The sequence below is a fragment of the Misgurnus anguillicaudatus genome, chromosome 2 (genome assembly GCF_027580225.2).
Source record: "Misgurnus anguillicaudatus chromosome 2, ASM2758022v2, whole genome shotgun sequence".
Lineage (NCBI taxonomy): Eukaryota > Metazoa > Chordata > Actinopteri > Cypriniformes > Cobitidae > Misgurnus > Misgurnus anguillicaudatus.
The window spans coordinates 35,244,894-35,272,743 of NC_073338.2; the positions used below are offsets into that span (position 1 = coordinate 35,244,894).

At 37.1% G+C, this 27,850-nt stretch overlaps 3 protein-coding genes across 4 annotated transcripts; 1 reads left to right on the forward strand and 2 right to left on the reverse strand.

The window, feature by feature from the left end:
• Positions 1-20: 20 nt before the first annotated feature.
• Positions 21-17,248, reverse strand: cfap57 (cilia and flagella associated protein 57). The gene is made up of 22 exons (XM_055202915.2): positions 16,923-17,248; positions 16,422-16,732; positions 16,048-16,298; positions 14,675-14,858; positions 14,324-14,476; positions 13,809-13,945; positions 11,904-12,069; positions 11,717-11,830; positions 11,386-11,598; positions 9,953-10,126; positions 9,714-9,875; positions 9,448-9,603; positions 9,255-9,348; positions 8,389-8,579; positions 7,581-7,754; positions 6,990-7,148; positions 6,445-6,588; positions 5,660-5,776; positions 4,832-4,960; positions 4,615-4,758; positions 411-531; positions 21-240 (listed from the first exon to the last, which is right to left on the reverse strand). Exons 1-22 carry the CDS (start codon positions 17,077-17,079, stop codon positions 71-73), a joined length of 3,621 nt encoding a protein of 1,206 aa, XP_055058890.2. The 5' UTR covers positions 17,080-17,248; the 3' UTR covers positions 21-70.
• A 399-nt stretch (positions 17,249-17,647) lies between these two features.
• ebna1bp2 (EBNA1 binding protein 2) lies at positions 17,648-23,591 on the forward strand. Of its 2 annotated transcripts, XM_073854391.1 has the most exons (10): positions 17,648-17,799; positions 18,035-18,122; positions 18,231-18,313; positions 18,444-18,620; positions 19,061-19,184; positions 19,343-19,432; positions 19,507-19,582; positions 22,539-22,629; positions 22,875-23,040; positions 23,123-23,591. In XM_073854391.1, exons 2-10 carry the CDS (start codon positions 18,045-18,047, stop codon positions 23,168-23,170), a joined length of 933 nt encoding a protein of 310 aa, XP_073710492.1. In that variant the 5' UTR covers positions 17,648-17,799; positions 18,035-18,044; the 3' UTR covers positions 23,171-23,591. The 2 variants fall into 2 exon arrangements, with proteins under 2 accessions (XP_073710492.1, XP_073710491.1); XM_073854390.1 differs by lacking the exon at positions 17,648-17,799 and having other exon boundaries at positions 17,895-18,122.
• Positions 23,592-23,862: 271 nt separating this feature from the next.
• Positions 23,863-27,224, reverse strand: LOC129442695 (uncharacterized). Its single transcript, XM_055202918.2, has 4 exons — positions 26,564-27,224; positions 25,935-26,128; positions 24,486-24,633; positions 23,863-24,230 (listed from the first exon to the last, which is right to left on the reverse strand). The coding sequence occupies exons 1-4, from the start codon at positions 27,048-27,050 to the stop codon at positions 24,157-24,159; spliced, it is 903 nt and encodes a 300-aa protein (XP_055058893.2). The 5' UTR covers positions 27,051-27,224; the 3' UTR covers positions 23,863-24,156.
• Between the last annotated feature and the right edge of the window lie 626 nt (positions 27,225-27,850).

Below are 27,850 nucleotides of genomic sequence, written 5' to 3' on the forward strand. Positions count from 1 at the left end.
GAGGCACTACGATGAAAAGGTTAATATCTATAGAGTTTAAATTTATTATTCATTATTTGACAGTACAGTATTAAAAATTCTTGGAAAACAAAGGTGGTAGTTTGGTTGCCGTTGAAGCTATCTGGCCATTAATTTCCTGCTGGAGCCTCTGGATCTCCAATCGCTGAAGCTGGATGATCTTCTCCGCTTCTGCGTTAAAGTTGCGACTGGTCATCAAATCACAACTTTCTGCTGAAGTTGCTGTTGGAGTGTGAAAGAAAGAAAATCAGGCTGAAATAACAAATCATTATCATCTTTCTTCCTATTTCTCTAGTATATTGCTAAGTGCAAATCTAATGTACAGACCAAACACTTCCAGGACATAGTCATCATCACATTCATCATGTGCATATGATGTAAAAACAGCTCACCTCTGGTGTTAGTTTTGCTCTTCTTGGAGGTGTTTTGGCTCTGAAAGTTGTGGAGTTGCATACGGAGTGTACGCAGCTCCTGCCGCTGGTCATTAATCTCCTTTATAAGAGTTACGTTTTCCTGTACAGACAAGAAAATGCTACTACGGAAAGTAAACACGGTGAAGACAGGACATGCAGTGTTGGGGAAAGTTACTTTTAAAAGTAATGCATTACGATATTAAGTTACTCCCCAAAAAAGTTAGTAATTGTGTTACTTAGTTACTTTTCATTGAAAGTAATACTTGCGTTACTTTTTCTTACTTGGCTAAGACTTGATCTCTTTCATTTGCATATTTCCCCATTGCAAAAATGTCAAGTTCCATCTACATTTCTGGCCCAAACTTTTCTCGCTCAGGCGCACACGCATAGATTGCGTAATTCTATGTGACTTCGTTCAGTGTCATTCAGTAAAACATTTTTATTAAACAAATTAATTAAACTAAAAAGTAACTTGCATAACTTTTTTAAGTAACTCATTTACATTTATAAAGTAATGCGTTACTTTACTCGTTACTTCAGAAAGGTAATATTATTACATAATGCACGTTACTTGTAATGCGTTACCCCCAACACTGAGTACATGTATCAAATTAAAGGCATAGTTCACCCCAAAATGAAAATTCTGTTATCATTTTCTGAATCTCAACACGAAGGAGGATATTTTGAGGAATGTTTGTGACCAAACCAACCATGAGCCCCAATCACTTCCATAGTAGGAAAAAGAATACTATGGAACCAGTGGCGCTCCAAGTTCCCTTAAACAAAGTGGCACTCTCTGGGTGCTCTGGTAAACTTCATCAAGGGAAGCAACAAAGTCGACCAAGCCACGGAATATACCGGATTATCTAAGCTCTTGCTCTTATCATGTCCATGCAAAGTCAGCTCAAATGCACCACATGTTTTTATGCAGTCTATCACACAGACTATTCAATTCAATTCAATTCAATTTTATTTATATAGCGCTTTTCACAATTTGGTAATTGTATCAAAGCAGCTTTACATAATAGATGCAGTGAAAAGCACAGAAAATCGACAGATAGCACAACATAATAAACGATAGCACAAGCAGTTAAATTTGCTACGGCTATAAATCAACATTATAAACAAACGTATTACTAATGTAACGTATAGAAGTTAAGCCCAAAAAGGCTGCCTCCCCGGGTTGAAAAACCCCCTAGGAGAAAAAAACCCCGGAATTTTAGCCGGGGAAGTAAAAAAGTCATAGGAGGAAAAAACCCTTGGGAGGTATATATATATATATATATACACATTGAAACGGAAGGAGATTGAGCGGAGACTATCAGTTACATGACAATCTGTAAAGCGGTTATGAGACTCTGAGAACGATCCAGGTCACAAACATTAAAAACAATATTGATTCGTGGGAGGGTTTGGGGCCAGTGTTGTTTTTGGCAGCCCTTTTAGTTTTAGTTTTAGTCTTAAGGGGATCGCACACCGGCCGCGCAGCTCAGCGCCGCGCAGCGCTGCGTCGCGCCTAGGAGAACTCGGAGGTATTGTAAACCGGAAGTGCACTTTAAATAGCGCGAGCTTCGTCAGATAGCGTCTAATTCAAATTGTAAAATATACGTTAGCAGCCAATGTTAATCATTAATGATGTGGGAAAATATGATGTTATTTAATGTTAAACTATGTGAGTGGCGCTCTGTGGCGCGACAGGGATTAGAACAACTTCCTGAGTCACAGCTGGGCGGCGCGGACAGGCGCCACCTGTCGGCGCCGGTGTGCGTACACTCACAGAAAACAATGTGTTACATTTTTTTAGAACGGCGCGGCGCTGAGCTGCGCGGCCGGTGTGCGATCCCCTTTAGTCTTTTGAACGAAAATGCTTTTAGTTTTAGTCACATTTTAGTCATTTATAATTTATAAAATTGTTAGTTTTAGTCAAGTTTTAGTCGATGAAAACACAAAAAGGTTTTAGTCAAGTTTTAGTCGATGAAAACGCAAAAAGGTTTTAGTCAAGTTTAAGTCACTTTTAGTAAAAAAGTATTTTTTTAACAAATTAATTTAGGTTAAAAAGTGTGGTGTATTTAATACTATTACTATTATGTCATAACAAAAAGTTGAGCATGATATACCCTCATGTTGAGTTTGTGTGTTATGCTGAGACCTCACTTATAAAGTTGAGAAACGCGTGCCTTGCCTTGTTATTTAAATTAAAAGTATTGGAAATGGGCTTAGGTTTGACAAGTAGATACATGTAAAACATTAAGCTTACCATGAAATGTGTCACAATGTCGAATGTCGAGTAAAATTGAATGTATATGATATGTTAACAGCGTGACTTGTTAGTTACCTTTAAAAAAAATATTAGCGTGATGAGCATTCAGGTGCCGCTTGAGGTTGGTGGTATTCTTCCCACCTAGTTTGTGGCAACATTTGCTTTCATCTCCCAATATGCATTCCGTATTTCTTTATGATTGATTAAACTTAAAGTATGTCAATAAATCATCTTGTCGTTTCCGTTTATTGGCGTCACCGCTACGGTCCTTAGAACTCGCCACAGCCGCAGGTGTGTTGTTGTTGTTGTTTTAAATCTGGTGCGTGTGTGCGGCATGGCGGCAGCCGGTTGGTGGGCGTGAGTGAGACTGTGTTGACCCAAAACAAGGATAGGAAGCGGCAGCATTACTGATACTTTTTAGCTAAAAACAGACAGATTTCACGCAAAATATGCAGAAATTTATGTGTATGCATTATGAATGTCAGACTTATAATCATTTTCGTTCCATCTCGTCTCGTCAACGAAAACTCGAAAGCATCTCGCCATGTTTTCGTCACCTTAGAGACATTTTTAGCTAGTCATCGTCGCGTTAGCGTCATAAAAAAATAGGTGCGTCAACAAAATCATTTCGTTATCGTCATCGTTGACGAAAACAACACTGTTTGGGGCGCACAGTGCTGCGCCCCAAGGATGATATGAAACAAGCCACTTAGAGCTCAGCCTCAAGTCACATGCTTTTAACAAGTTTACTGACCTACATACACACTCATTTGGGGCGCGCCCCAGACACACATGTAAAACACACACACACAACGAAATACAGGTTTTTTTATAAATTAAAATATGACTAACAGTGAAATAGTACTACATGTTTTTAATTTGTACTAATTTGCACTATATATTTAACTTTTTTGTTACATGTTAAAGAAGTGTTTGTAACCACATGACAGTGAGTAAATGATGACAGAATATTCAGTTTTGGGTGAACTATTCCATTAAAGGTGCAGTGTGTAATTTTTAGAAGGATCTTTTGACAGAAATGCAAAATAATATACAAAACTATATTATCAGGAGTGTATAAAGACCTTTCATAATGTTTTTATTACCTTAGAATGAGACATTTTTATCTACATACATGGAACCTTACATGGAAGTCGCCATTTTGAGCCGCCATGTTTCTACAGAAGCCCTTAACGGACAATTTTTTTTACTAAGTTGTCTCCAACGATGACATGATGTCCGGTGGCGGCTACCGTAGCTTCTCTATGTGTTTCAAAAGCGAGGGGTGAGCCGTGGACTTAGCAGTTGGTTGCAATTCGCAACCTCACCACTAGATCCCACTAAAATTTACACACTGCACCTTTAAGATTGGATCTACATACTTTGTTATTACTATTATGTTACAAAGATATTAAAATAATTATTTTGTGTATGCACAGTGGTAGCATACTACATAACATTTTAATTTTACTTGAATAGATCGTAATTTGGGAACTTTATATTCTTTATTTGAATCTTTTTTAATGTTTATTATTAGCCTATAATTGCATTTTTGTTGGAATGAGAATGTGAAAATATTTCCAAACAGTATTTGAAGGACCCCCAGAAATATCACCATGGACCCCCTGTCAAAGACCCATGACTTAAGTTTTAAGGTTGTCTCATTAGACATTTGAGCAGAATTTACTTTGAAGAAATTTATTTTGGACTTTTATTATCACAACATATATTTATGCATTTGTTTACGCTTTTATCCAAGAGTATTACAAGGTATACACATTTTACCAGAATGTGTGTTTTCTTGGTTCGAACTCATGACGTTTTGTGTAGCTAACACAATGCTCTACCACTGAGCTATACAGGAACACACCACTATAAAACTACTAGCATCATGTAAGATTAACTAAATGCATTTTTTCTTACCTTCATGAGCTTCATGTTGTTGGACTCATGCACATTTGTGTCTCTACTGAGCTGCCTCTTTAATGAAGAGATGATGTTCTCATAATGTTCTCTTAGTTTGTTGTTTTCCTTCTCAATGTCTGTGTCCACCCTCACTGTCTCCACCTACAGTTAACATCACACACTTAAACATGTGCTCAAACCAATAAGAAACATCACCTGTTTGTGTTGATCTTACTGGCTGCTGGACGTAGCGTTTATGGATATCCCTGATGTTTTCCTTGAATTTCTTTGGCTCCTGAATGTAGTCCAGAGATTTTTGAAGGTCAGCTTTAAACCTATTTACCAGAAGACCCATATCATGAACCTGAAAGAGACAGTGGGACACAGGGAAAGAATGAGACTGTGAATTCATTAAACTGAAGTCACAAGGGTAGACGTTACATTTTCAAGCTCCTAAGGAGTACTTATAATTGTTTCAGTTTTTTCAATACAAAACGGCGTATGAAAACCACTAAAGACTTCTGCATTTAGGTAAACAATACATTTTTCAATAATAAACATGCTGAATAAATCTTTTAAAAAGTAAAGCTCCATGAAATATATTTCAAAATGAATTTCAGGTGCAAGCAAATACATTTCTAATCTTAAGGCTAATAAAACAAATGTGTTATATAATGTTACATAACACATGTTTTTATATTGTAATGTTGTGTGTTTTTTTATGTTATGTTCCCTGCTGGGAGATGTTTTATTGTAACACATACACACACAAAAATATACAAAAATGGCCAAAAATATATTGTTAAATACATTTATTAAGTAATTACAAATATATTTTGGGCCATTTTTTGTATATTATGAAATTAAAAAATTATGTTTGAAACATTTTGTATTTTTTGTAGTGTATGGAAGTTGGAAACATGATTCATGTGGTACAGATGTTTGTTATGGCAAGTATTGCTTAATAACTATTTGCTTAGCAACTGACAGTGACTTTTTTTAAATCACACATTCATTTGGCTGTACTGATGTATGCTGTACATACATACAACATATACTAAACCTTCTGCATTTCTTTACGCATTTCTTTGTCTTTGGTTTTTAGTTTTAGGTTCAGTTCAGTAATTTTTAGCTCCTGCTGTGTGTTCTTTTTGTGGAACTCGTCCAATTCTCCCTCCATCTGAAACAAAACAGATAGAAACATCTGAATTATATCAAAATTACTGCTTATATTGAAAAATATTCCTTCTTCGATCTGAATACACATAATACACAATAATACTTGACAGAACATTATTAACAAAAATGATAATGCTTAACTTTCTTAATGCTTATTATTCTGAAGTAATTTATAGTCAAATATAAAACTACTTAAAGGAATAGTCTACTCATTTTCAATATTAAAATATGTTATTACCTTAACTAAGAATTGTTGATACATCCCTCTCATCGCCATAAAATATAGTTCCTCTTTTAAATCCGCTTAGAAAAGTGCTACGTTTTATTTTGTACCACCAAACTTGCTCGTATAACTACTCGTCTTAAATAGGAAAAACGTTGATGTGTTTGGTCACTTCTAACTTTATCTCTAAATGGTACCATTGAATGAATGGGGCTAAGCTAAATGCTATCGAAGTGTCGCAGCGCGCTCCAGCGCTTACGTGCACACACACAGATGATAGAGGGATGTATCAACAATTCTTAGTTAAGGTAATAACATATTTTAATATTGAAAATGAGTAGACTATTCCTTTAACATCCACAGTATGAGATTATGCAATAATCAAGGTTACTGTAAAGTGTTAGTGTAGAATACAGTCATATACTGTACAGCATCTCTTCTCTCACCTCTTGCATCTGCTCCCTTAGCTCTTTTATTTCAATGTTTTTAGGCTCGATTTGCTCCTCTATATATTCACCCTTAAACTCCATCACTGTTACAGAACTTTTAAGCATGTCATTATTCTCCGTCAGCTCATAGATTTTTTTTTCCTAAAAAACATAAACAACAACAGTTTCTCTCACTTACTGTAAAGTTTGCAAATTGCATAATACAGTAAAAGGTTTTTATTCCTAAAATACACAATGTGTCTCTTTTTAGGGTTGTTTACAGGTGATTAGCTAGGATCTCACTATTTAAAAATAGTTTGCATCTGAAAGGTACCACACTGTGACAGCTAATGTGAGGTTAATTGTTATTTACTAATTTTAAACTCTGTGTATGTTTTGATAATCGTTCTAAATCTGATCTCTAACAAAATTCCTTCACAAAAATGCAATTATTTCAGCTTTTTGCTAAAAATGAGTTAACTTACAGTTAATCTCCACTGAATGAAATTCAAACATCTTAAACTATGTCTTAAACTGAACTGGCAGTGTTTATGTTTGCCCACCGTCTCCTTTATGATCCCATCTCTCTTCTGTATTGCGATCTTCAAACCCGTGATGTCTTTCTCCAGTGCTTTGATCACTGCCTGCAGCTTCTGTGCTTCTTGCTTTAGCTTCTCAATCTCCAGATTCTTGTTTTCAATTTCCTTCTGCAGAATTTGGAACTGTACCACAAAACACAACGTGCATAAGCTTCAGCATACAGTAAGCTTTCATTGTGAACAATCAGTGAGGATGATATTGGCTGATGATATATTTACAGTGCGTGCTGAAATCAGTCATGTGTACTGTATATAAAATGACTTAAAGTCGGGGTGCATGATTTTTGAAAAACACTTTGGAAAAGGGAATCTGGACAACTACCAAAACTCACTTGTAGCCAATCAGGAGTAAGGGGCGTGTCTACTAACCGACATCTTTGCCTGGGTTGCGTATGTGTGGGACGGGTCTATCAAATGAAGGTACAGATTCTATTGGGGTAGGGGCTTGTTTGTTTAGTTGATTTCAAATGCTTTTAGAGATCATGCACCCCGCCTTTAAAATTATTTAATGATCTTTTGTGGTGATGAGCTCAAAACAGCACTATACCAACATACCGATTTCCTTGTGGTATCATACTCTACTTTAAGCTTGGCATTAGTCAAATTTTCTTCTTTAAGTTCTTGCTTATATTTCACGAGAGTCTCCTGGATCTCAATGTCTGCATCCAGCTCCACCTGCATTATGTACTCCTCAAACTCCCGCACCTTCTGCTCGAATTCTTCCTGACACTGCCGGAAAAAAAAAAGTCTTAATTTTAACAAGAAAACAATTGAATAATTTTATCTAGCACAAGCCTACTGTAAGATTTCTGAACAGTGCTACTTTGGAAGTAGTTTATTCAGTGACGTACAGCATTGCTGTAATCCAGTTCTAAAATGCTGGCATTAACATAACGTTAAAAAGCTGTATTTTAATATGAAAAGGTGATCGGATCAACAATACAAGTGGATGAATGGATATTAATGGACCCTTGTATCCATTTTTTGGGAGTAATAAGTTGCCATTTGATTCATGTGTATTCGTGATTCATAAAACAGTTTTAGGTGTGGGACTTAGTGGCGGCCGGTGACTTCTTTTTTCGAGGGTGCACGATGCGAAGGTCGTTACAACATGTATGTAGCCCGTCATTTGTGTGGTTCGTCATTTCAAAATATGTGTTCTGCGCATCGAGTGAACCTATGTGCATCACGTGTCTTGTCAAAATAAGTGCCTGCTGCAGATGCGTCTAAAGGGTTTATGATAAAAGAGACGCTTGCGTTTGCCAGATACTTGCATAAAGGAGTGTAAACACGAGCAACACACATGACACTCCAAACACACTTTTTTTTTAAACACATTTTTAAAAGTTTTTTTGCTCTTTACCCGAGTCAATATCATTGTCTTCTTCTGCAGCTCAGCCTCATGAGACTTTGTAATCTCCTCCAGGGCTCGAGTCTTGCTATCCTCAACGCTGTGTAGCTGATGCTCATATTCCTGCTGGACCGTCTGCATTTTCAGCTGCAGATCTTGCAATTTCACATATTCCAGCATGAGCTTCTGGTTATTGGTCGTTTCTGTGAAAAGAGCCTTTATTAAGCCTAACTGACCATAAAGCCCCATTCACACAGCACTTTATCCCAGAAAATGTCCGCAAAATTGTCAGAGAGCCTTCTGTGTGAACACAAACATTTTCGTAAAAAAATCTATTAAGTGCATTGAATACATCACATGCCTTTACGGGATCTTTACTGCATATATGTGAATGCACGCACAGATTCGGAAAATCATTGGCAGTGTGAATAAACCAAATCAAACGGCCCATTTTTTCCGTGTATTTTCCATAATCTCTGTGCGAAAAAGGCTTAAGCGTGCTATATCTTTTCTTTTCAGATTTGAAATTCCTAACAGAACTTGACTCATGGAATAGCAGACCTCCAAACATACCCAAATTCCATATTACTTTAAAGATAAAACCCCATTTAACATTATAAATGCAAAAGATCTAATTGTTGTTTAAGCAATTTTGTAACCTTTGCAACTAAACTATTAAATAACAAGTATTAAAAAAACTGAAAAAATAAACTAATATTAAATCTAATTCATAAATACAAAAAACATACTGTACATGTCCTTATACACTTAGATGTTCTTTAGAATTCAAACAAAGCCTACACGCTATTATTGTACTTATTTAAAGGTTTATAAATTATGTGTTATAAATATGTGTGCAAAAAATATATTTTATTTACCTATGTCCTGCAGCACTTTTTCATGCTTTTCCAGAATTTCTGAGAGAACTTTACTATGGGCTGCCTGCTGCTTCTCTTTTTCTGTTTTCAAGACCTGCAGTAACATATATATTAAATGTCTTAATACGTACATTAATTTCTTAAGTCACTTGTTATTACCCAGACAAACATTTTACTGTGAGCCTTCTCTGACCTCTATCTCAGTGTTGAGTGAATTGATCTTTTGGCTGAATCTCTCTGTGAGTTCAGCGATCTTCTCCTTGTATGTCATGTCTCTAAGGCTGAGCTGGTACTTGTTTTCCTCCTGGAGCTCATTTTCTCTTCTTTTCAGATCCCGCATTATTTTATCCTGTAGGATGGAAAGATTCGGAGAAGAGACGTTCAATGCTATTGTGGTTTACAGTCTAAAGAGTATTATAAGTTCACCAAATCAACCAAACCAAAAATGTGTGATGTCACCTTCTCCTCAAGGTCTGACTTTGTGATGAGGATCTCATCAGAGTACGCTATTTCCTTGTCTTTCTTTAACCCTCGTCCCTCTTTGTCAATAATCTTCCAAATGAGGAGACACCCGTCTTCTGAGACAGTAAGAAGGTGCTGGTCATCAAACGTGATGACCATCTATGGACAGATGACATCATTAATAAAAAATCATTCAACGTCTGACGGTGCAAACACAAAATTAATGTAAACAGAACCTTAGTGACAGGACCAGAGTGGGCCTGGTACTCAAGCCAATCCTTTTGAATGGGTAGGGGGTACTTGATGACCCTCACAGTCCCAATAGAGGTTCCAATGAAAAGTGCTCGTCCTGAGCGAAGCATGGCAACGGTAGTACAAACCACATCACCTGCAGGCATTTCCTTGAGGATCTACAGCAAGAATATTTATACACATTCATGCCTCATGATTAGTCAACAAAGTGCGTTTGCTGTCAGCATATTTATATTTTTAATATACACTCACCTAAAGGATTATAAGGAACAACTGTTCAATTTCTCATTAATGCAATTATCTAATCAACCAATCACATGGCAGTTGCTTCAATGCATTAAGGGATGTGGTCCTGGTCAAAACAATCTCCTGAACTCCAAACTAAATGTCACAATGGGAAAGAAAGGTGATTTAAGCAATTTTGAGCGTGGCATGGTTGTTGGCGCCAGACGGGCCGATCTGAGTATTTCAAAATCTGCTCAATTTTCATGCACAACCATTTCTGGGGTTTACAAAGAATGGTGTGAAAAGGGAAAAACATCCAGTATGCGGCAGTCCTGTGGGCAAAAATGCCTTGTTGATGCTAGAGGTCAGAGGAGAATGGGCCGACTGATTCAAGCTGATAGAAGAGCAACTTTGACTGAAATAACCACTCGTTACAACCGAGGTATGCAGCAAAGCATTTGTGAAGCTACAACACGCAAAACCTTGAGGCGGGTGGGCTACAACAGCAGAAGACCCCACGGGGTACAACTCATCTCCACTACATATAGGAAAAAGAGGCTAGAATTTGCACGAGCTCACCAAAATTGGACATTTGAAGACTGGAAAAATTTTGCTTGGTATGATGAGTCTCGATTTATGTTGAGACATTCAGATGGTTTCTTGGCATACTTTAGGCCCATTAGTGCCAATTGGGCATCATTTAAATGCCACGGCCTACATGAGCATTGTTTCTGACCATATCCATCCCTTTATGACCACCATGTACCCATCACCATGTCACAAAGCTTGAATCATTTCAAATTGGTTTCTTGAACATGGACAATGGACAATGAATTCACTGTACTAAAATGTCCACCACAGTCACCAGATCTTAACCCAATAGAGCATCTTTGGGATGTGGTGGAACGGGGACTTCGTGCCCTGGATGTGCATCCCACAAATCACCATCAATTGCAAGATGCTATCCTATCAATATGGGGCAACATTTCTAAAGAATGCTTTCAGCACCTTGTTGAATCAATGCCACGTAGAATATAGGCAGTTTTGAAGGCGAAAGGGGGTCAAACACAGTATTAGTATGGTGTTCCTAATAATCCTTTAGGGGAGTGTATATGCAATTACATACCGATCTGACACCATATGTCACTTAAAGAAATGTATTGAAATTTATTTATAGCATTTTTGTGGTGACCTGGCAGTCTTGGATTTCCTTTAGAGTGTGGTCTGACCCAACAGCAAAGAAGGTCTTGGCATCAGGAGAAATGGTCACACCGGTGTAGCTACAGGACTTGAGAACACACTCCGACTCGCGCTTACCGTTGAGTGTGTTCCACTCATACACAGCCCCGTCCATGCCACACGACACCAGACGGCTGTCATCCACACTGAATGCTATCCTCTGTACCTAAGAAACAACATGCATAGAATGCGATTTCTTCTCTGATCAAAGGATGGACCTTTTTATGTGGCTTTAAAAACATATGCATTGCTGTATCACAATATGGACTGTTTTTTAAACATACTTTTTCAATATGTCCCTTTAGATTCAGTACGTAGTCAAATGTAGTAGTGGCGTAGATGTTGATCATGTTCCCGTTTACAGCGGCAAACAAGTGACCCCCGTGGCTAAATACACACTGAAGACAAATATATGGTAAATAAAATATATACATACCCATCAAGAGAATGGTTCATGCAACAGAGATTTACCTCACGGCAACTGCGTACAGCAAACTCCTTGAACGTGCTGATGTCATCAAAGAGCAGGTTCATGAGGCGAAGTCTGTCTGAAAATCCCACCAGGATGTAAAGTCCAGTTGGGTGAATAGCTATGCTGTGGGCTTCCTCCTGGAACTCTTTATACATTTCTAAAACACTGGATTAAATCAACACACACTTACTCCAGGAGGAGATTACCACCATTTCCAAGACCTATGCATATTTTTCACAAGTTCAATATTTGTAAATAAGTTTCAAATGTATATCATATTGGTTACTGAGATAATGTACCACAGGTAAGCCAGGTCTGTAGTTGGAGAGATTTTCATCACTATGATGTGCACTATAAGTACTGCTGACCATGTCCAACCAATCATAATTAACCTTAAGATAAATTCTGTTCATGTGTGGATGGTAAATGGATTAAAACATGAAATATTTAAAGATTAAAACATTTGGCCAGCTTTGTTTACTGATCTTGTTGTTCAAATTAGAGTAACATGTACCAAGGTATATTTTCCAAAAAAATAAAAAAAATTAAGTACACTTAGTAAATGTACTATTTTGTCCACTAATTTTTTAGTAAATAAACAAGAAGAAAGAGCTTTGATTAGTGCTCTTATGGATGTTTTCAGCATGACTTAATCTTAAATGCTAACTCGGAAACTGAATTAAATAACAGTCTTCATGGCCAAAGTTTCATGGCCAATAAACTTTTCTACATCTTTTTATGTGTTATTTTCTACTGTTTTTAGTGTTTAAATCGTTTCTTACATACATAATCATGATGATTATTGGTGTGTTTTACATATAGTATCATGCCAGCAATAATCTCACGCTGAAAGATGTGCCATTACAATTTAGGTGCTGTCATCCCGTGCCCGTGTTGCCAGATATTAGTGCGAAAACCATAGACTGTAAAAAAGATGTGTCCGTGACGTCACCCATAGGTTTGTGAAGATCTTTGTGCCTAGCTCGACGCTAGTGACCGCAGTGGCTGTTCACCCCTAACTCAAGAGGCCACACCCTTAATTATGCAGAACTTTAAAGCTTAATATAATTTAAAACGGAGGAGTTACAAAAAATTCACCCACCTCACAGTCATGAAGGGCAAACTTAGCTTTACAGACCAAAAACACTTTTTGTAACAGGCTGTAAACATATTATTTTCTACTGTAAAGCTGGCCATTTTAACATGGGGTATACGGGAATTGACACTCTATTGGATCCAGCCTCTAGTGGCCAAATGAATTGCAGTTTAAGTCACTTCCGTATTGGCTTCATCAGAGAGATCGGAAGGTTGCCCCTCGGCGAAGACAAATATAAAAGGCCATAAAAAAAGATAAGTTCAGACCTTGTCTTTCAGAAATAAGTCAGAGACATCGCAAACACATACCTGCACATTCTCACTTTATAAATTTCCCAAAATGTCACATTAATTGCTAAAATATTAAACACTACGTCTAAAGAGGATTTTTCACAATTGGATCTGGCAACACTGCGAATGTTGCAGCCGCCGGCGTCTCAAAGCTGCTTGAGCCAGTCTCCGTCATTTTCTGCAAAACTATACAGTAAACTGTCCAAACACAATTATATACGCAGATGCCAATATGAGTTATTTAAAAGTACTAATTATTCATTCAGAAAAAAAAATTAACAAGGTCCGGACCTCTGTGGTCTCATAGCTGGCTACGGGCATGATTGGGCATATGCATTTATCAAAACTAACTAACTTGCATGCATTCACTCTATCTCTTTTCATCAGTATGTGTGTACCCTGAGAATCAAACTCACAACCTTTGCAATGCAATGCTCTACTAATTGAGCTACAAGAATTACCACTATAATGTACAAACCTAAAACTGAGCCTGTTTTGGTAAATAAGGATCAACATACTTGGTTTGAAAGTTCCAGATGCGCACTGATCGGTCCAGAGAGCAGGTGGCGATGAGTGGTTTGCGGATGCAGGTGGATAAACCGGTGATAACGCCAGAGTGGAATGAGTGAGACATGAACTCAAACTGTGCATCGCCCTGATAAAACATAATATTACACGGTAAGAGTGTTGAACTGGTTTCTCTGCTAAAAAGCAGTTTTGCTAGTCACCAGATAATGGTCCACAGTATGGAATGCTGGTACTAGCCTCCCCACCAGCCTTCCTAACCAACTTAACCGGCTTCACTAGAAAAGCCATTATACTTCACCAGGTAGGCTTTGCTGCTCCGGCTAGCTTGGCCTGCACTAAACCAACTTTGACCAGAGTGGGAATTTATGTTGGTAGTTTTAGCAATGGTAATAATGCAGTAGATCTGCTGCAATTATGGGACAATATGATTTGACTTTTTCTCACAATAGCTATCACAATTGAAACTTTTCAAAGTATAAATGTAGGTAGGCAAGGCAGATGGCACCTTCTGTACTTCGGCTAGGGAGAGATTGAGGCTGTAGAGCTGCCCGCGGTCTGTGCTGGCAGCTAGAGTATCTTCAGATGGGCTGACGCACAGAGTGCTGATTTCCTGCTGCTCTGCAGAACTGGGTTCATAACTGAATGGCTCTGGAGGAATCTGGTAATGACAAATGAGAACTGGTAATGAACTGGTTACTACAGTGTTTTGGGAGATGCTTGGCTTAGTAAGAACAACTAATCAATAGAGCTTATGAATTTAGGCTCCTGGTAGTAAAATTAAAATCCAAACTTTTATGAAATGACAAAGTGCATAAACTTGAGACCCTAATAAGAACACATGAATGGTTTATGGCACCTTTATCTCTTTGGTCTTCTTGTATTGGTCCTTCTCCTCCATTTTCTCAAACAAATACACAGTGCCAGGACCAGCAGAGCAGACAAAGCCTTTAGAATAGGCTACGATCGCTGTCACTCGTGGCAATGTGGACGTTGCAGAGGATATTGACAGCATTTCATTTGACTCAGTGTTTTCCTCCTGCCTGAAAGTTAAAAGCAAAAGCAGAAAACATTAATTTGAAAACCACACAATCAAAAATTATGACATGTAACATGCTTTTATTAACTCACAAAAGTTTTTCACCAAAAAGTTGCCAGTGTCAGCATTTTTTAATTTTCACAAAAGTTTAATGCCTTCCAGAAAATGTCCTTTTATATATATATGAACATAAAATACACCAAATTAAAGAACGAACCCTCTGCTTTCAACCAAACAAATGGAAATAATAATTTAATGATATTAATTTTTTTTTAATTATCTTTCAAATATGGCTAGGTTTCCAAAAATTCCAAATTTTTTAACAAAAACTGAGATAATTGCATTTTTGTTAGGACTTTTGTTAATGATCCGAGTCTGACTGATGATCAAAACATATACAGAGTTTTTATTGTTTTTGACTCAGTGGGTGCTTAAGTGTTTTAAAAGTTGGAAATATAAACAGCGGAAATATAGATTGCTGTAAAAACTCATCAGTAAAGCATTATTGGCGTTTTCTCTTAATTGACTCTTAAATACAAATCTTGAAATTATTAGTATTCTGCAAATGCTTTTTTAAATTTTATAATGAGATTGTGAAATATGAGATTTTGATTGTACTGAAAAGTTAATTGTTAAAGGGGACATTTCACAAGACTTTTTTAAGATGTCAAATAAATCTTTGGTTTCCCCAGAGACCGTATGTGAAGTTTTAGCTCAAAATACCATATAGATAATTTATTATAGCATGTTAAAATTGTCACTTTGTAGGTGTGAGCAAAAATGTGCCGTTTTGGGTGTGTCGTTTAACATGCAAATAAGCTGATCGCTGCACTAAATGGCAGTGGCGTGGTTGGATAGTGCAGATTAAGGGGCGGTATTACCCCTTCTGACATCACCAGGGGAGCCATTTTTTACACATGCTTGTGGAGAATGGTTTATCAAAACTAAGTTACTGGGTTGATCTCATTCACAATTTCTAATTTGATAAAAGCACTGGGTACCCAATTATAGCACTTAAACATGGAAAAAGTCACATTTTCATGGTATGTCCCCTTTAAGTTAAAGTTTATCAAGACTTAAATAAAAACTTTGCGTAGGGAATTTTAGACCATAACTGAAAACTAGCATATTGTGTATAATACAAAGATATAATTCATTTCTTACAATGTAGGACCTCAGCTTATTCCACCAACCTCTCAACCTCCTGCTCAGACATGAGGTTCATCTCCCTTCGCAGACGACCAGAATCAAATATCATCAGTTGACCTGTCTCAGTACCGGCTATCACCTGCTCCTTATGAATCCAGGTGTGACACAGAAAGTTTTGGGAATCTGGTTTAAAGTTGTTGGTCTGCTTCAGGTTTTCCCCAGCAAAGCGGAAGATCTTGAAGACCCCACTGCCACTTACACAGATCTGTGTGTTGTCGTGAGGGTTAAAGCTGACCTGTGAATGGGAAAAGATGGATGATATGTCCTGCTAAAGAATAAATATGCCTTTTAAACATGTAAAACCTTAAAGGTTCTAGTTTTAGCAATCTTTGCAAGTTCACAAGATAACACTGTTTACCTGGGTGATGGGACCAGTTGTGCTGGTTTTCACAGTGGTCATGACCTTTTGCTTCTCCCACATCCAGAGGAACAGAGTCCAGTCTGGCCCACCTGCCTGACCAATAAGATATTTGGAGTCGGGAGAGAAAGCCATGCAGACAAACTCATCCACAGGGATGTCTCCTCCGGATAACACCTTCCTCTTCCTGCCTTGCTCGTGCTGCAGATCATAAACGGTAATGGTGGCTTTCTCTCCACATTCAGACACAGCCAAATAGCGCCTGTTTGTACTGATGGCCAAAGCCTTCATGCCCTGGCTCATCTCTGTACCTGTGCCAACACATACAACAATGATAAGTTATGATGTTACTCAATCTAATCACATATAACGTGTATAAAAAAAGCAAAAGATCGAGACTGTGGCGTTTTGTAAGTAGGATAATAAAATTTGATATAAAAACAAACATTAACTGTAGTTTTTTTATGCTATAATAAAGTAGCGTTACTGTAGTTTTCCTACCTGGAATAAACCTTTGGCATTTTTGATCGATGTTATAACGCACACAGTTATTTCCACATGGAAATATGATAGTTTGTTCATCAAGGTATAACAGATTATTATTCACTCCTGTGCGCAATCCAAAAATGTAATGGGACTGAGCCACTACCGTAGCCATCACTGTAGCCCCAAAATAGTAGTTGTTTAATTTAAAATATAACTTTAAGCGATTCCGATTTGTTTGAGTCGCCAACTAATGTTTACAAGCCTTGTTTTCGCGAGTTGGTATCGTTGATTAGTTTACTGTAACTATAGTAACGATAAACGGCTGTAATGTTTCTGGCTAGATGGGATACAGCTACGGACAAATCTCGCGAGATTTTGTATATAGGATTAGGCTTGGGGGAATGATGATGATGAAAACAGCGGTTCTGACCACGTAAGATACAGCTACGACCTAAATCCCGTAAAAATGTTGTGTTATGTTTGGGAGTAGGATTAGGATGATAACAGCGCTCATCTGCCGAGATTTCACGAGATTTTGGCCGTGGCTGTATCCTTTAGTCACAACCGGCTGTAACGCTTCGTGAGAACCACATGATGGCGCACTCACTACGTGTAATAAAGGCTTAATCTCAGACTTACTTTATATTTGTTTCTTATGAGGTTATTAGTATTCATATCGGGAAACGCAACTGAAATCAACTTAAAACTGCTGTTGTTAGCTGGTTTAATGTGGTCTCCCGTTATAGGGAAGCTGGACTTGCTGATCTGATCTACCAGTCTGGCCAAGTTGGTGTCCATTTGGTTTAGCTGGTCTCCCTGCCTGATCTGGTGAAAATTCCTTAAACGCCTCTAAGATATCGACTAGGACGGAAGAACAGCTAAGACCAGTAGTGTATGTTGCGTTAAGATGTTGTTTTTTTTCAGTTGGTATAATTGTTTAATTGTTTGATCTGGTTAAGAAGAGTTCACAGTTACCCAAGTAGCGGAACCATTCTTTGTCGTTCTTTGTTTCCGTCGGTCCTTTAGTAGCAAGCGAACACATGTGAAACAGCGCCGTACACACGTGAAGATTTCGGATGTTGTAAAGTCTGCTTTTACTATATTTACTTTTCTGTATTCTTACTTAGATTTTTCGCTATGGTAGAAGTAGACGATGATCCCCAGTTGGGGCTTGAATCCGAGGAAGATGATGACGACGAATTATCAGACAGTGAGGTAAGAGCACATTTTTAATGTTTTATTTTTTGCTTAAGCAGAGCGATATTACCTATTCTATTAAGCAGTCTTGCCTTGTTAAACATCCATGTACTTGTCTCTGTTTAGCTTCAAGACGCATTTGCTAAGGGTTTGCTCAAACCGGGATTGAATATTCCTCAGTATGAGCCAAAGAAGGCCATCAACAATGTGGAGGGTAACCAGAAATTCAAACAATGCTTTTTAATACATTTTAATCACGTTGCATGAGCTGACAGTTGTAGTACTCTTTAGTAACACGTGAACACACATTTCATTCAATGTTTTTTTAATGTCTACCCAGGAGGGTTTAAAGAAATGCCTTTCAGAACTGAAGAAGAACCTTCCATGGGCTGAAAGGCTGGACCTTACGAACTACCCAGCAGCTGACATTACTGGAAAAGTAGAGGCCAGATTGGAACAAACAGAAGGCAATGAAGACATCAATGCAGAAGATGACTTTCAAAGGGAGATGTTTTTGTAGGTATTCCCATGATCATTTTGATAGAGTATGCACTACAGTATGATATATTTATAAAGAATAGCCAGTGGCTTTAAAAACAAATAGCTGTTTATTGTTCCTGTGCTGGTCGTGAATATTCAGGACATCACATCATTTTAATCATACTACTTTTTAATGCAATATGATAAATAACTAGTACAATTTGTGCTGTTTTCTGCACTAAAACTCTTACACAAGCTTTATCTGAAATCAATCATCAACGCACTAACCTTTACAATATTAAAATTGGGTAACCAGTTAGTTTTTGATATCTGTCAGAGAAAATTAAATTAAAGGAAACAAGCTCTGATGTTGTCTGCCTCAAGTTTTTTTAATGGCTACAATTCTCTTCGTACGACCGTTCTTGATGAGAATTCTATTGAAATTTTTAATATCTTGTGTCCATTATTGTGTTTAGCTATCGCCAGGCCCAGGCAACTGTTTTAGAGGCCCTACCAAAGCTGAAGAAGTTACAGATTCTTACCAAGAGACCAGATGATTATTTTGCAGAGATGGCCAAATCAGATCAGCACATGCAGAAGGTGAGAAAGTGCCACAGTTACCTTTGTCACAAAGATGTACTGCTTTGTCAATGTAACATTTACATTTTAGCAGTGATGAGTTTGAAAAAAGTACAATTGTTTTACTTTAAATATGTTTCACTGTACACTACAGTTGCAATTTTCCTTTTATTTTACAGATCAGACAAAAGCTCATTATCAAGCAAACAGCCATGGAAAAGTCTGAAAGAGCCAAGAAACTCAGAGAACAGCGAAAATATGGCAAAAAAGTCAGTTTCTCTCTATTGATTGGTTTTAAGCATTGTTATTCGCTGGTGTTTGCTTTAAATCCATATCTTTACAGGTTCAAGTTGAAGTCATTCAGAAGAGGCAAAAACAGAAGAAAGCAATGATGACAGCAGTGAAGAAATATCAGAAAGGTTATTTTTTTATTTTATAAAGAGTCTGAAGGGCATGTTCTTGCATCAGATTAGGATGGATGTTAATTTTACATGCATCACTAGTGGTGCAAATTGACATAAAATAATAATTGTTACACGTTGGAGTGCTTGATTCTGATTGGCCGGCCGTGAAAAGTTTGCAGGGTTGTTAGTCCCAGATAGCAACTCCTCAACTTGGCTCATCTTTGTTTTCACCGTCGCAAATGGAAATACATATGATGCAGTTTTTTTACCTGACGGGAGGGGTTCTGGTGGACCAATCACAGCGCTTGCGGTCCGCGTAGAACTGACGCGCTGTTAAAATTTTTGCGAGGTGCACGTCAGGCTACGCACAGGCTACAGATGGCCTACGCCGTACCGTAGCTATGGCGTAGAACTTACGCACGACTATAAATCGCACTTAATGCTGCAAATAATTTTGACAGGTGCAGTTTAATATTACAAAAAATTTAATATATGTTATTAAAAGACATATTTATATGACATTATATTTACAAATGATTAAACCAAAATAGTGTGTTTGTAACATATGAATATAAAGTAAACAGGTTTTCCGCGTCTGCGTTCGTTGAAAATATTTTAAATCAATATGTTCCTTACTTTATTTTTGTGGTAATTAGCCGTGTAATAAGTGACATACTGTACAGGCAGCCGGTTGTTATCGCGAAATAAGCCCCTTCAGTGTGATACAAGACCCTCTGCTTCGCGTTGGTTCCTGATCACACTTCAATTCAATTTCATTTATATAGCGCTTTTCACAATTGTTAATTGTTTCAAAGCAGCTTTACATGAATAGATGTAGGGGAAAACAGAGAAAAATCGATAGATAATATAAGAAGCAGAATACAGCGGCTAATAATAAACCGTACAAGCCAGTGTAGTAATAATGTAACGTATACAGGAAAGTGCTAAGTTAAGCCAATGTTGGCGAGCATAGTAATAATGCAACGTATACAGTAAAGTGCTAAGTCAGTGGTACTCAAACTTTTCCCCCCTTGTGTACGGTGCATTCCTTCGCGGCCCCCCCAAAAAAAATTTGTGACAAAAACTGTTCTAAAATTTAACATTTTTTTAACAAAACATATTAAGTTATACAAAGTAATGCTGTTGGTTAATAGCCTTATTTTTTTTTGTTTTAATTACACAGAATTCATGATAAATGAATGTATTTTATAAAATGTCATAAAACTGGGGCCCCCCTAGCACCATCTCGGGGGGGCCCCGGACGTCAGTTTGAGAACCACTGTGCTAAGTTAAGCCAATGTTGGCTGACTCTCCATGGGATGAAAAAAAACCCTAGGAGAAAAACCCTGTGGGAAACTCCTAGAAGGGAAAAACCCTTGAAAGAGATACATATATATATAAACACTTTAGGTATATGAAATGGGTAGGCGGATTAAACTGGTTCAGCCGGTGGTTGCTGGTCAGGTATCGACTGGGCATCACGGTTTAGGACAGCCAGTAGATCAGTGGGGTGATGACCTTCACAGCATCAGGAACTACGTCTGTTTGTCTCATTGTCCTCTATAACTGTCAGGGCTTATTTGTGTGATGATAACCGCTGCCTATACCAGTGTTTCCGAACCTTTTTTCTGCCACGGCACAGTTTTGATAAGTAAAAAAAATCATACGGCACACCACTATAACAAAAAGCTTTAAAAAAAACGCACAAACCTCTATTGCAATGCTTAAATGACTTAAATTGGAATATTTTACTATATTAGAGGAATATTCCATCTTCTTAAAAGAAAAATCCAGATAATTTTCTCACCACCATGTCATCCAAAATGTTGATGTCTTTCTTTGTTGAGTCGAGAAGAAATTATGTTTTTGCAGGATTTTTCTCATTTTAATGGACCCCAATAGACACCAACAACCAACACCCAACTCAACACGTAACCGTCTTTTCAACGGAGTTTGAAAGGACTACAAACAATCCCAAACGAGGCATAAGGGTCTTATCTAGCAAAACGATTGTCATTTTTGACAAGAAAAATAACAAATATACACTTTTAAAGCACAAATTCTCGCCCAGATCCGGTCCAGCACGACCTAACGCAAATGTGTAGTGACGTAGGGAGGTCACGTGTTACATATACAAAACGCACATTTGCGGACCATTGTAAACAATAAACTGACACAAAGACATTAATAAGTATCAGTTGACATACAACAACGTAGGAACGGTCCTGTTTCAACACACTTCTAAACACTGGGGCGGAGTTTCGCGTTCGTCCTCTGTGACCTCTTGACGTCATGGCGTATTGTGTGGGGTCACGCTGACGCATCACGACCGGATCTGGACGAGAAGTTGTGCTTTAAAAGTGTATATTTGTGGTTTTTGTTGTCAAAGGTGACGGTTGTTTTGCTGGATGGGACCCTTGTGCCTCGTTTGGGATTGTTTGTAGTCCTTTTGAAACAAACTGTTACGTGTTAAGTGTTAATTGTTGGTGTCTATTAAAGTCCATTTAAAATGAGAAAAATCCTGCAATGTTTTCCTCAAAAAACATAATTTCTTCTTGACTGAACAAAGAAAGACATCAACATTTTGGATGACATGGTGGTGAGTAAATTATCTGGATTTTTCTTTTAAGAAAATGGAATATTCCTTTAAATGTAGTTCTCACATTTAATGCAGTTACACTTGTTTTGATGAACACAAAGATTATATTCTGGCTGGAATTGATGACATTGACACATGCAGTTTGTTTTAATTTTTCCACAGCACACCAAACAAGCTGTCACGGCACGCTAGTGTGCCACGGCACAGTGGTTGGGAAACACTGGCCTATACATAATCTCTTACATAGTGCGTCAGAACGCAATAATGCATCCTTTGTGGAGGGCCTTTAATGTTCGCATGTCAAAAATAATTCTAGTTGTGTAATATTTCCTTGCTTGTGCAACAAATATTGACTCTTTTTGTGTTCCACAGGAATGACAGATAAACTTGACTTCCTGGAAGGAGATCAGGATCAGGGAAAGAAAGGGTCAACAGCAACCAAAGCACATGTAAACAAAAAAGGGTATGTTGGAATTGGAGTCAGATTGGATATGTGTTGAAATATCAATCATATGTAAACTGAATTCTGATGAATACCTGTAAAACCCAAAAAGTATTGTGCCAGAATAGTGCAGCTTGTGTAAAATTATACCAAAATTTCATGCAATAAATGCTGTTAGTACAGTATTTGCTTTTTTCAATGTTTAAATTATTTCATTTCTAAGACTGTTTTGGCAATTCTAATGTATTGTTTTGCTTTGTCTTCAGTCCTAATGCAAAGAGGAAATACAAGGATAAGAGGTTTGGCTTTGGGGGGAAAAAGAAGGGCAGCAAATGGAACACCAAAGACAGCCACGATGACGTATCCGGATTTAAAACCAAAGTGGCTCATGGTAAAGGAGGGAAAAAATTTGGCAAAGGAGGAAAGACAAATGTAAGTGTATTATTACGTTCTTTCATTCCAACCGGTTCAGTAAATCCTTTCCCACATATTAACTTTCCATCCTTCTGCACAGAAACGGCCAGGGAAAGACACACGAAAGAAAATGAAGTCACGCAAATGAGCTGTATCTTCTCATCAATACCTCTCATTGAAATGGATTGTGTCATTAAAGACTTCTTTTTTATCTCTTATTACCTGGAGCTCTGCGATGTCTTGGTTCTGTGATTTTCATTCACCCCAAGCAGAAACCTTTAGATTTTTTTGAAGGTCACCAAATGTATAATTCCTTCAAAATGGTGCCACCGCTATAAGAACCTGTTTTTAAATTGGTCGCATTTTTTGTGCCATAAACTAACTGCATAGTATACTTGTTTGTGCTTTTGTAGAGATAATGACATGATTGTAAAGAGAAAGTGCTGCATTAAATGAGTCAGCGAACTGTTTTCACATTCGTGTTTACATTTGTAGGTGAAATAAATGTAATGCTTTTCATTTGAACACAATTTTAATGTGCCACACATTAAATCTGAGTTTTATATTCATCCCTCCTCTGTGCCGGATCAGGACATTCATATTCATGAGATTTTAATTAGTTTATCTGCGCACTTGCATTGTTTGGTGCATTCTGACAGTGTAGTTTATATGCCATCTGAGTTCAGATGAGCAATGAAGCAAGTTGTTTGTTTGGGGAATCTTAATTTTTCTTTTCCAGAGTGGAAATCGTGCAATGCGGATGGAAACCGGAGTTACAGTAAGGGCAAGAGTGTTTATAGAAAATGCTGAGCTAAATGTTGAGAGCAGAAATACACAAAATTGTTTAAACAGTTTAATTATTAAAAGCTGGGATCCTCAACCAGGATCAAGTTGCCATGTCCACAAAACCTGAACTGAATGCAAGGTGATAAACAACAATAAACATTTTCCAACCGGTTGGACTGATACAAAACTGATATTATAACAGATTCAGTACTAACTTGAATGTAAAACAATGAAACCGTACAATTTTATCTTTTAAAAAACTGGTACAACGTGACTGTAAAGAACCCTGTACAGCTGCTTTTTGAAACATGGAGAACTCTGCCATCTGGATTTGAAGATCTTGTCACCTCATGCTGTATTCTTTGATGAAAGCCCATCAGCAGGTACAGCATTTGCTTCCTGATTACTGCAAACATGACTTTCTGTATTGAAACAGGATGGGATAATTGCTGAGTTTAAACATTGTGTTATGCTTACTAAAATAACTGATCATATTAGATTATTAAATTGAATATTATTATGGTACAGTAGAAGCTGTACTATAACGTAATTATATAAAATTTAGTACAGCAATACCAAAAAAGAGTACCAGCATACTTTAACTTGAAAATGAATTATAAAATTCTCCCTTGCTATTAGTAAAATCAACAATTTAATTACTGTTGCTCTGTTTTTACCTGCTGTAGGTTCTGTTTGTTCAAGAGGATCTTTGTATATTCCTTGCTCTTCATACATTGGAGATTGCGGGTGATAGTGAGATCTTGGCCCATTCTCATCTCTTAGAACTGGATATATGGGGTATGGATGGTAACATGGCACATGAAACTCAAAAAAGCACAAAAATACAAACTAAGAAAATGGTTGACTTTAAAATAAACTTTGAGACGTGAGCTTCCTACTAATTTAAACTCTCCACTAAAGTTTGAATAATTTTTGAAAAATAAACAAAAACCGAGATAACGGTTAAACAGAATTTTTTTCAAATTGTTTTGCATAAATCTGATAATCAACCTTAGTACTGATCAAAACTACAATTTTTTTTTAAAAATTCTATGATTTTAACTCTTTAATTGCCAAGTTAATAAGTAATGTCACTGATTTGATGGCGAAAAAACACAAAATGACTGATTTTCAATATAAAAAGTGTTGTGGACTGGATTTTTTTCACCTTTGGCATCTTGGGCATGCTTAGTAAAAACATTGGCTTTGATGCATTTCCAGTTTTCGTGCAGCACCAGATTTTATTTTTTCTCCCTCCTTTATGGTTTGTGGCCATTTTTGCCCCATTGACTTCCATTATAACCACATTTTTTTATTGCAAAGCCATGACACCATATAATCGTGCATTCTTGATTGTTGGTGGTTTTCCCTTTTGCAAAGAGGTAAATTTTTTTATTTTTACTGTTGATCACTATGTGGCACCATTAACCCTTTAGTAGGCCTGTGCAAAAACCAGCTTAATTTCTGGTTTGTCCATCAATCACTTTTTGATGTAAAATCTGATGCTGCACAAAAACTAAAAATGCATCAAAGCCAATGTTTTAACTAATCTTTTACATGCCCAATAGGGCTGGGAAAAGATTAATCGCGATTAATTGCATACAAATTAAAAGTGATTTTTGGCATAATATATGAGTGCGTATTTTATCCCAAATCAGTGACATCACTTATGAACTAGGCAATTAAAGAGTTAAAATCATGGAATTTTTGTAAACATTTGGTAGTTTTGATAAGTACTGAGGTTGATTAACAGATTTATGTAAAGAAATTGGGAAAAAACTTTTTTACAGCAGTTTAATAACAACACGAAAGGGTAGTAAATTTGCCCCCGGTATATTGTTGAGGGTTTTTTTTTATTTCAAAGCATTTTCTTAAAATATGTGTAAATATAAGATTTGTCACCAAAAATCATTCAATATGCTGAAACACTAAGAATAAGTTGTGGCCAAATTAAGACTAAAAAAACACAAAAATAGCTAAAAAAGTATTGAGAGCATGATGTCTGGTTTTCTGATGAAATTGTGATGTGACTGTGCAAGCTGGAATAATAAATGTTGACTTTGTCCTATGAACATAGATAATTTATGTGAGAGGCAATGCAGATCACTCATCCCTTTGAATATTACCTGAGATTCATGAGTCTGCAGGGGATAAGATGGGGCAACTGGTGGTGAGGGAAGAAACCCAATAGGTTCCCTAAAGAGTCCTGGTGCAGGTGGTCTCAGAGTCACCAGCACGGCAGGGTACAAGTACCTGTCTGGGTAATGCGGGTACATGGGCAAAGGCATTGCAAACATCTCTCCAGAAAATGGTGGTGGACCTAAAAAAGCATGTGTAAGTATTTGTGGTTTGTATAAATTACACAACATGATTAAACACTTTCAAAACTTTTATTATTGATAATAATAATTTTTTTTGTAACATAATGCTTCACTAATAATTTCTAAAATTGTATACATGGGTTTTCATTAATTACCTCATATTTTTTATTAAATATATTTTTTTTTATAATTTGTTTATCAACAAATTGGTTATCTTAATTTGTGTAATAACATTAGGTCAAATATTAAAATAGGAACAAGCTGTAACGTTAGCCCTAATAAGTTTCCTTTCCATTTTCCCCATCTGTTTCTGTTAATCAAGACTATAACCATTATGAGAGATCAGCAGTGAAATTAACAGACATTTATACATGCTAAGGTTGAAACATTTGCTTCGTATTTGACAATATTTACTTAAAAGAATCAACACAAACCTCGGTTAGCGCCATCTGAAGGGTTCAGTCCAGTCGGTGCCTTTAGTTCACAGTAAACTGCGCTCGCGCCTGCAGAATCTGCGTTTACCGGGCCTGTTACAGGCACGTGGAGTTCACCGTAAGTTTTAACATCAGTGTCAGGACAGCGATCGGACATTTTTATAGTGCTCTCCTCATCGTTCACCTCGCTAGTTACCGTAATAGTCGCCGAGACCGGTTTCCCGCCAGATTTAGTGGAATGTTCTGGACGATCTGCGATCGGTGATCCGTTTCCATTAGCGGTTTTAACCCGTCTTTGAGATGCTAGTATTCTCGTGCGCTCGGCAATGAGTGAACACTTCCAGCACTCGCACAGCCTGAACTGACATTTGCCCGAATGGCCCTTTAACGGGACGACGAGACCGTGGTTCCGACATCTCGCGCACTTCGGGCTACGCGCTGATTTATCTGCGGTTACGCGATCGTTTGGTGGCATACTATTTGCCATGATAAAAAAAACTTCCAATCGCAGTAATAAATGTAAAATCAGTCAAATTTAACAAACGCTTGGAACGTTTACACGAAAACTATTTAACAAATATTAGTTCAGTCAATTCATGAATTTGCTAATTTACGTCTGGAAGGATAGAAAAAAACGTTCACGTGATGCCAAACCTAAGCGTGAGAACAGAAAAAAATGTAAATCCCAGACATAATGGGGAATTTCCAGAGGTCTCTAGACAGTTAAGGTTACTTTAATGAGCTATCTCTGTCTATTTAAAACGATTTGTAGCATTTTAAATCCCACTTTATTTTTATTTTCAAACTAATATCAATGATGGGAATAAACTGTAAATATTTAGACATTTACCCAAATAAATGAAATATTATGCTTTAAATTAAATTTGTAACGAAGCTACACTCTAAAAAATGTTGGGTTGTTTTAACCCATGGTTGTGTAAAATGTGGACAAATCCAACAGCTAAAAACAGTAGAAAATTTCTATATTAGACTAAGCATATATTAATTTAAATCCGACATGTGTGTTTGTTCACATTCCCCACAACTAGATTAAAACCACCCAGCATTTATTTCCAGTGTGAAATGTTAAATAGGTAAATTAATTAATAAGTAGTTGTGTTATTGTACAGTGATTGTTTTTAAACATTGTTTACACATTTTGTTAAAAAAGACATTTTGAGGCGTAAAATTTAGAGGCAAACCATAATATTTTTTATCTTAGGACTCTATTAAGTACATTGTTACATACAATCAGTTGTTTGGCTGCTTTGTCTAAATCACACAAAA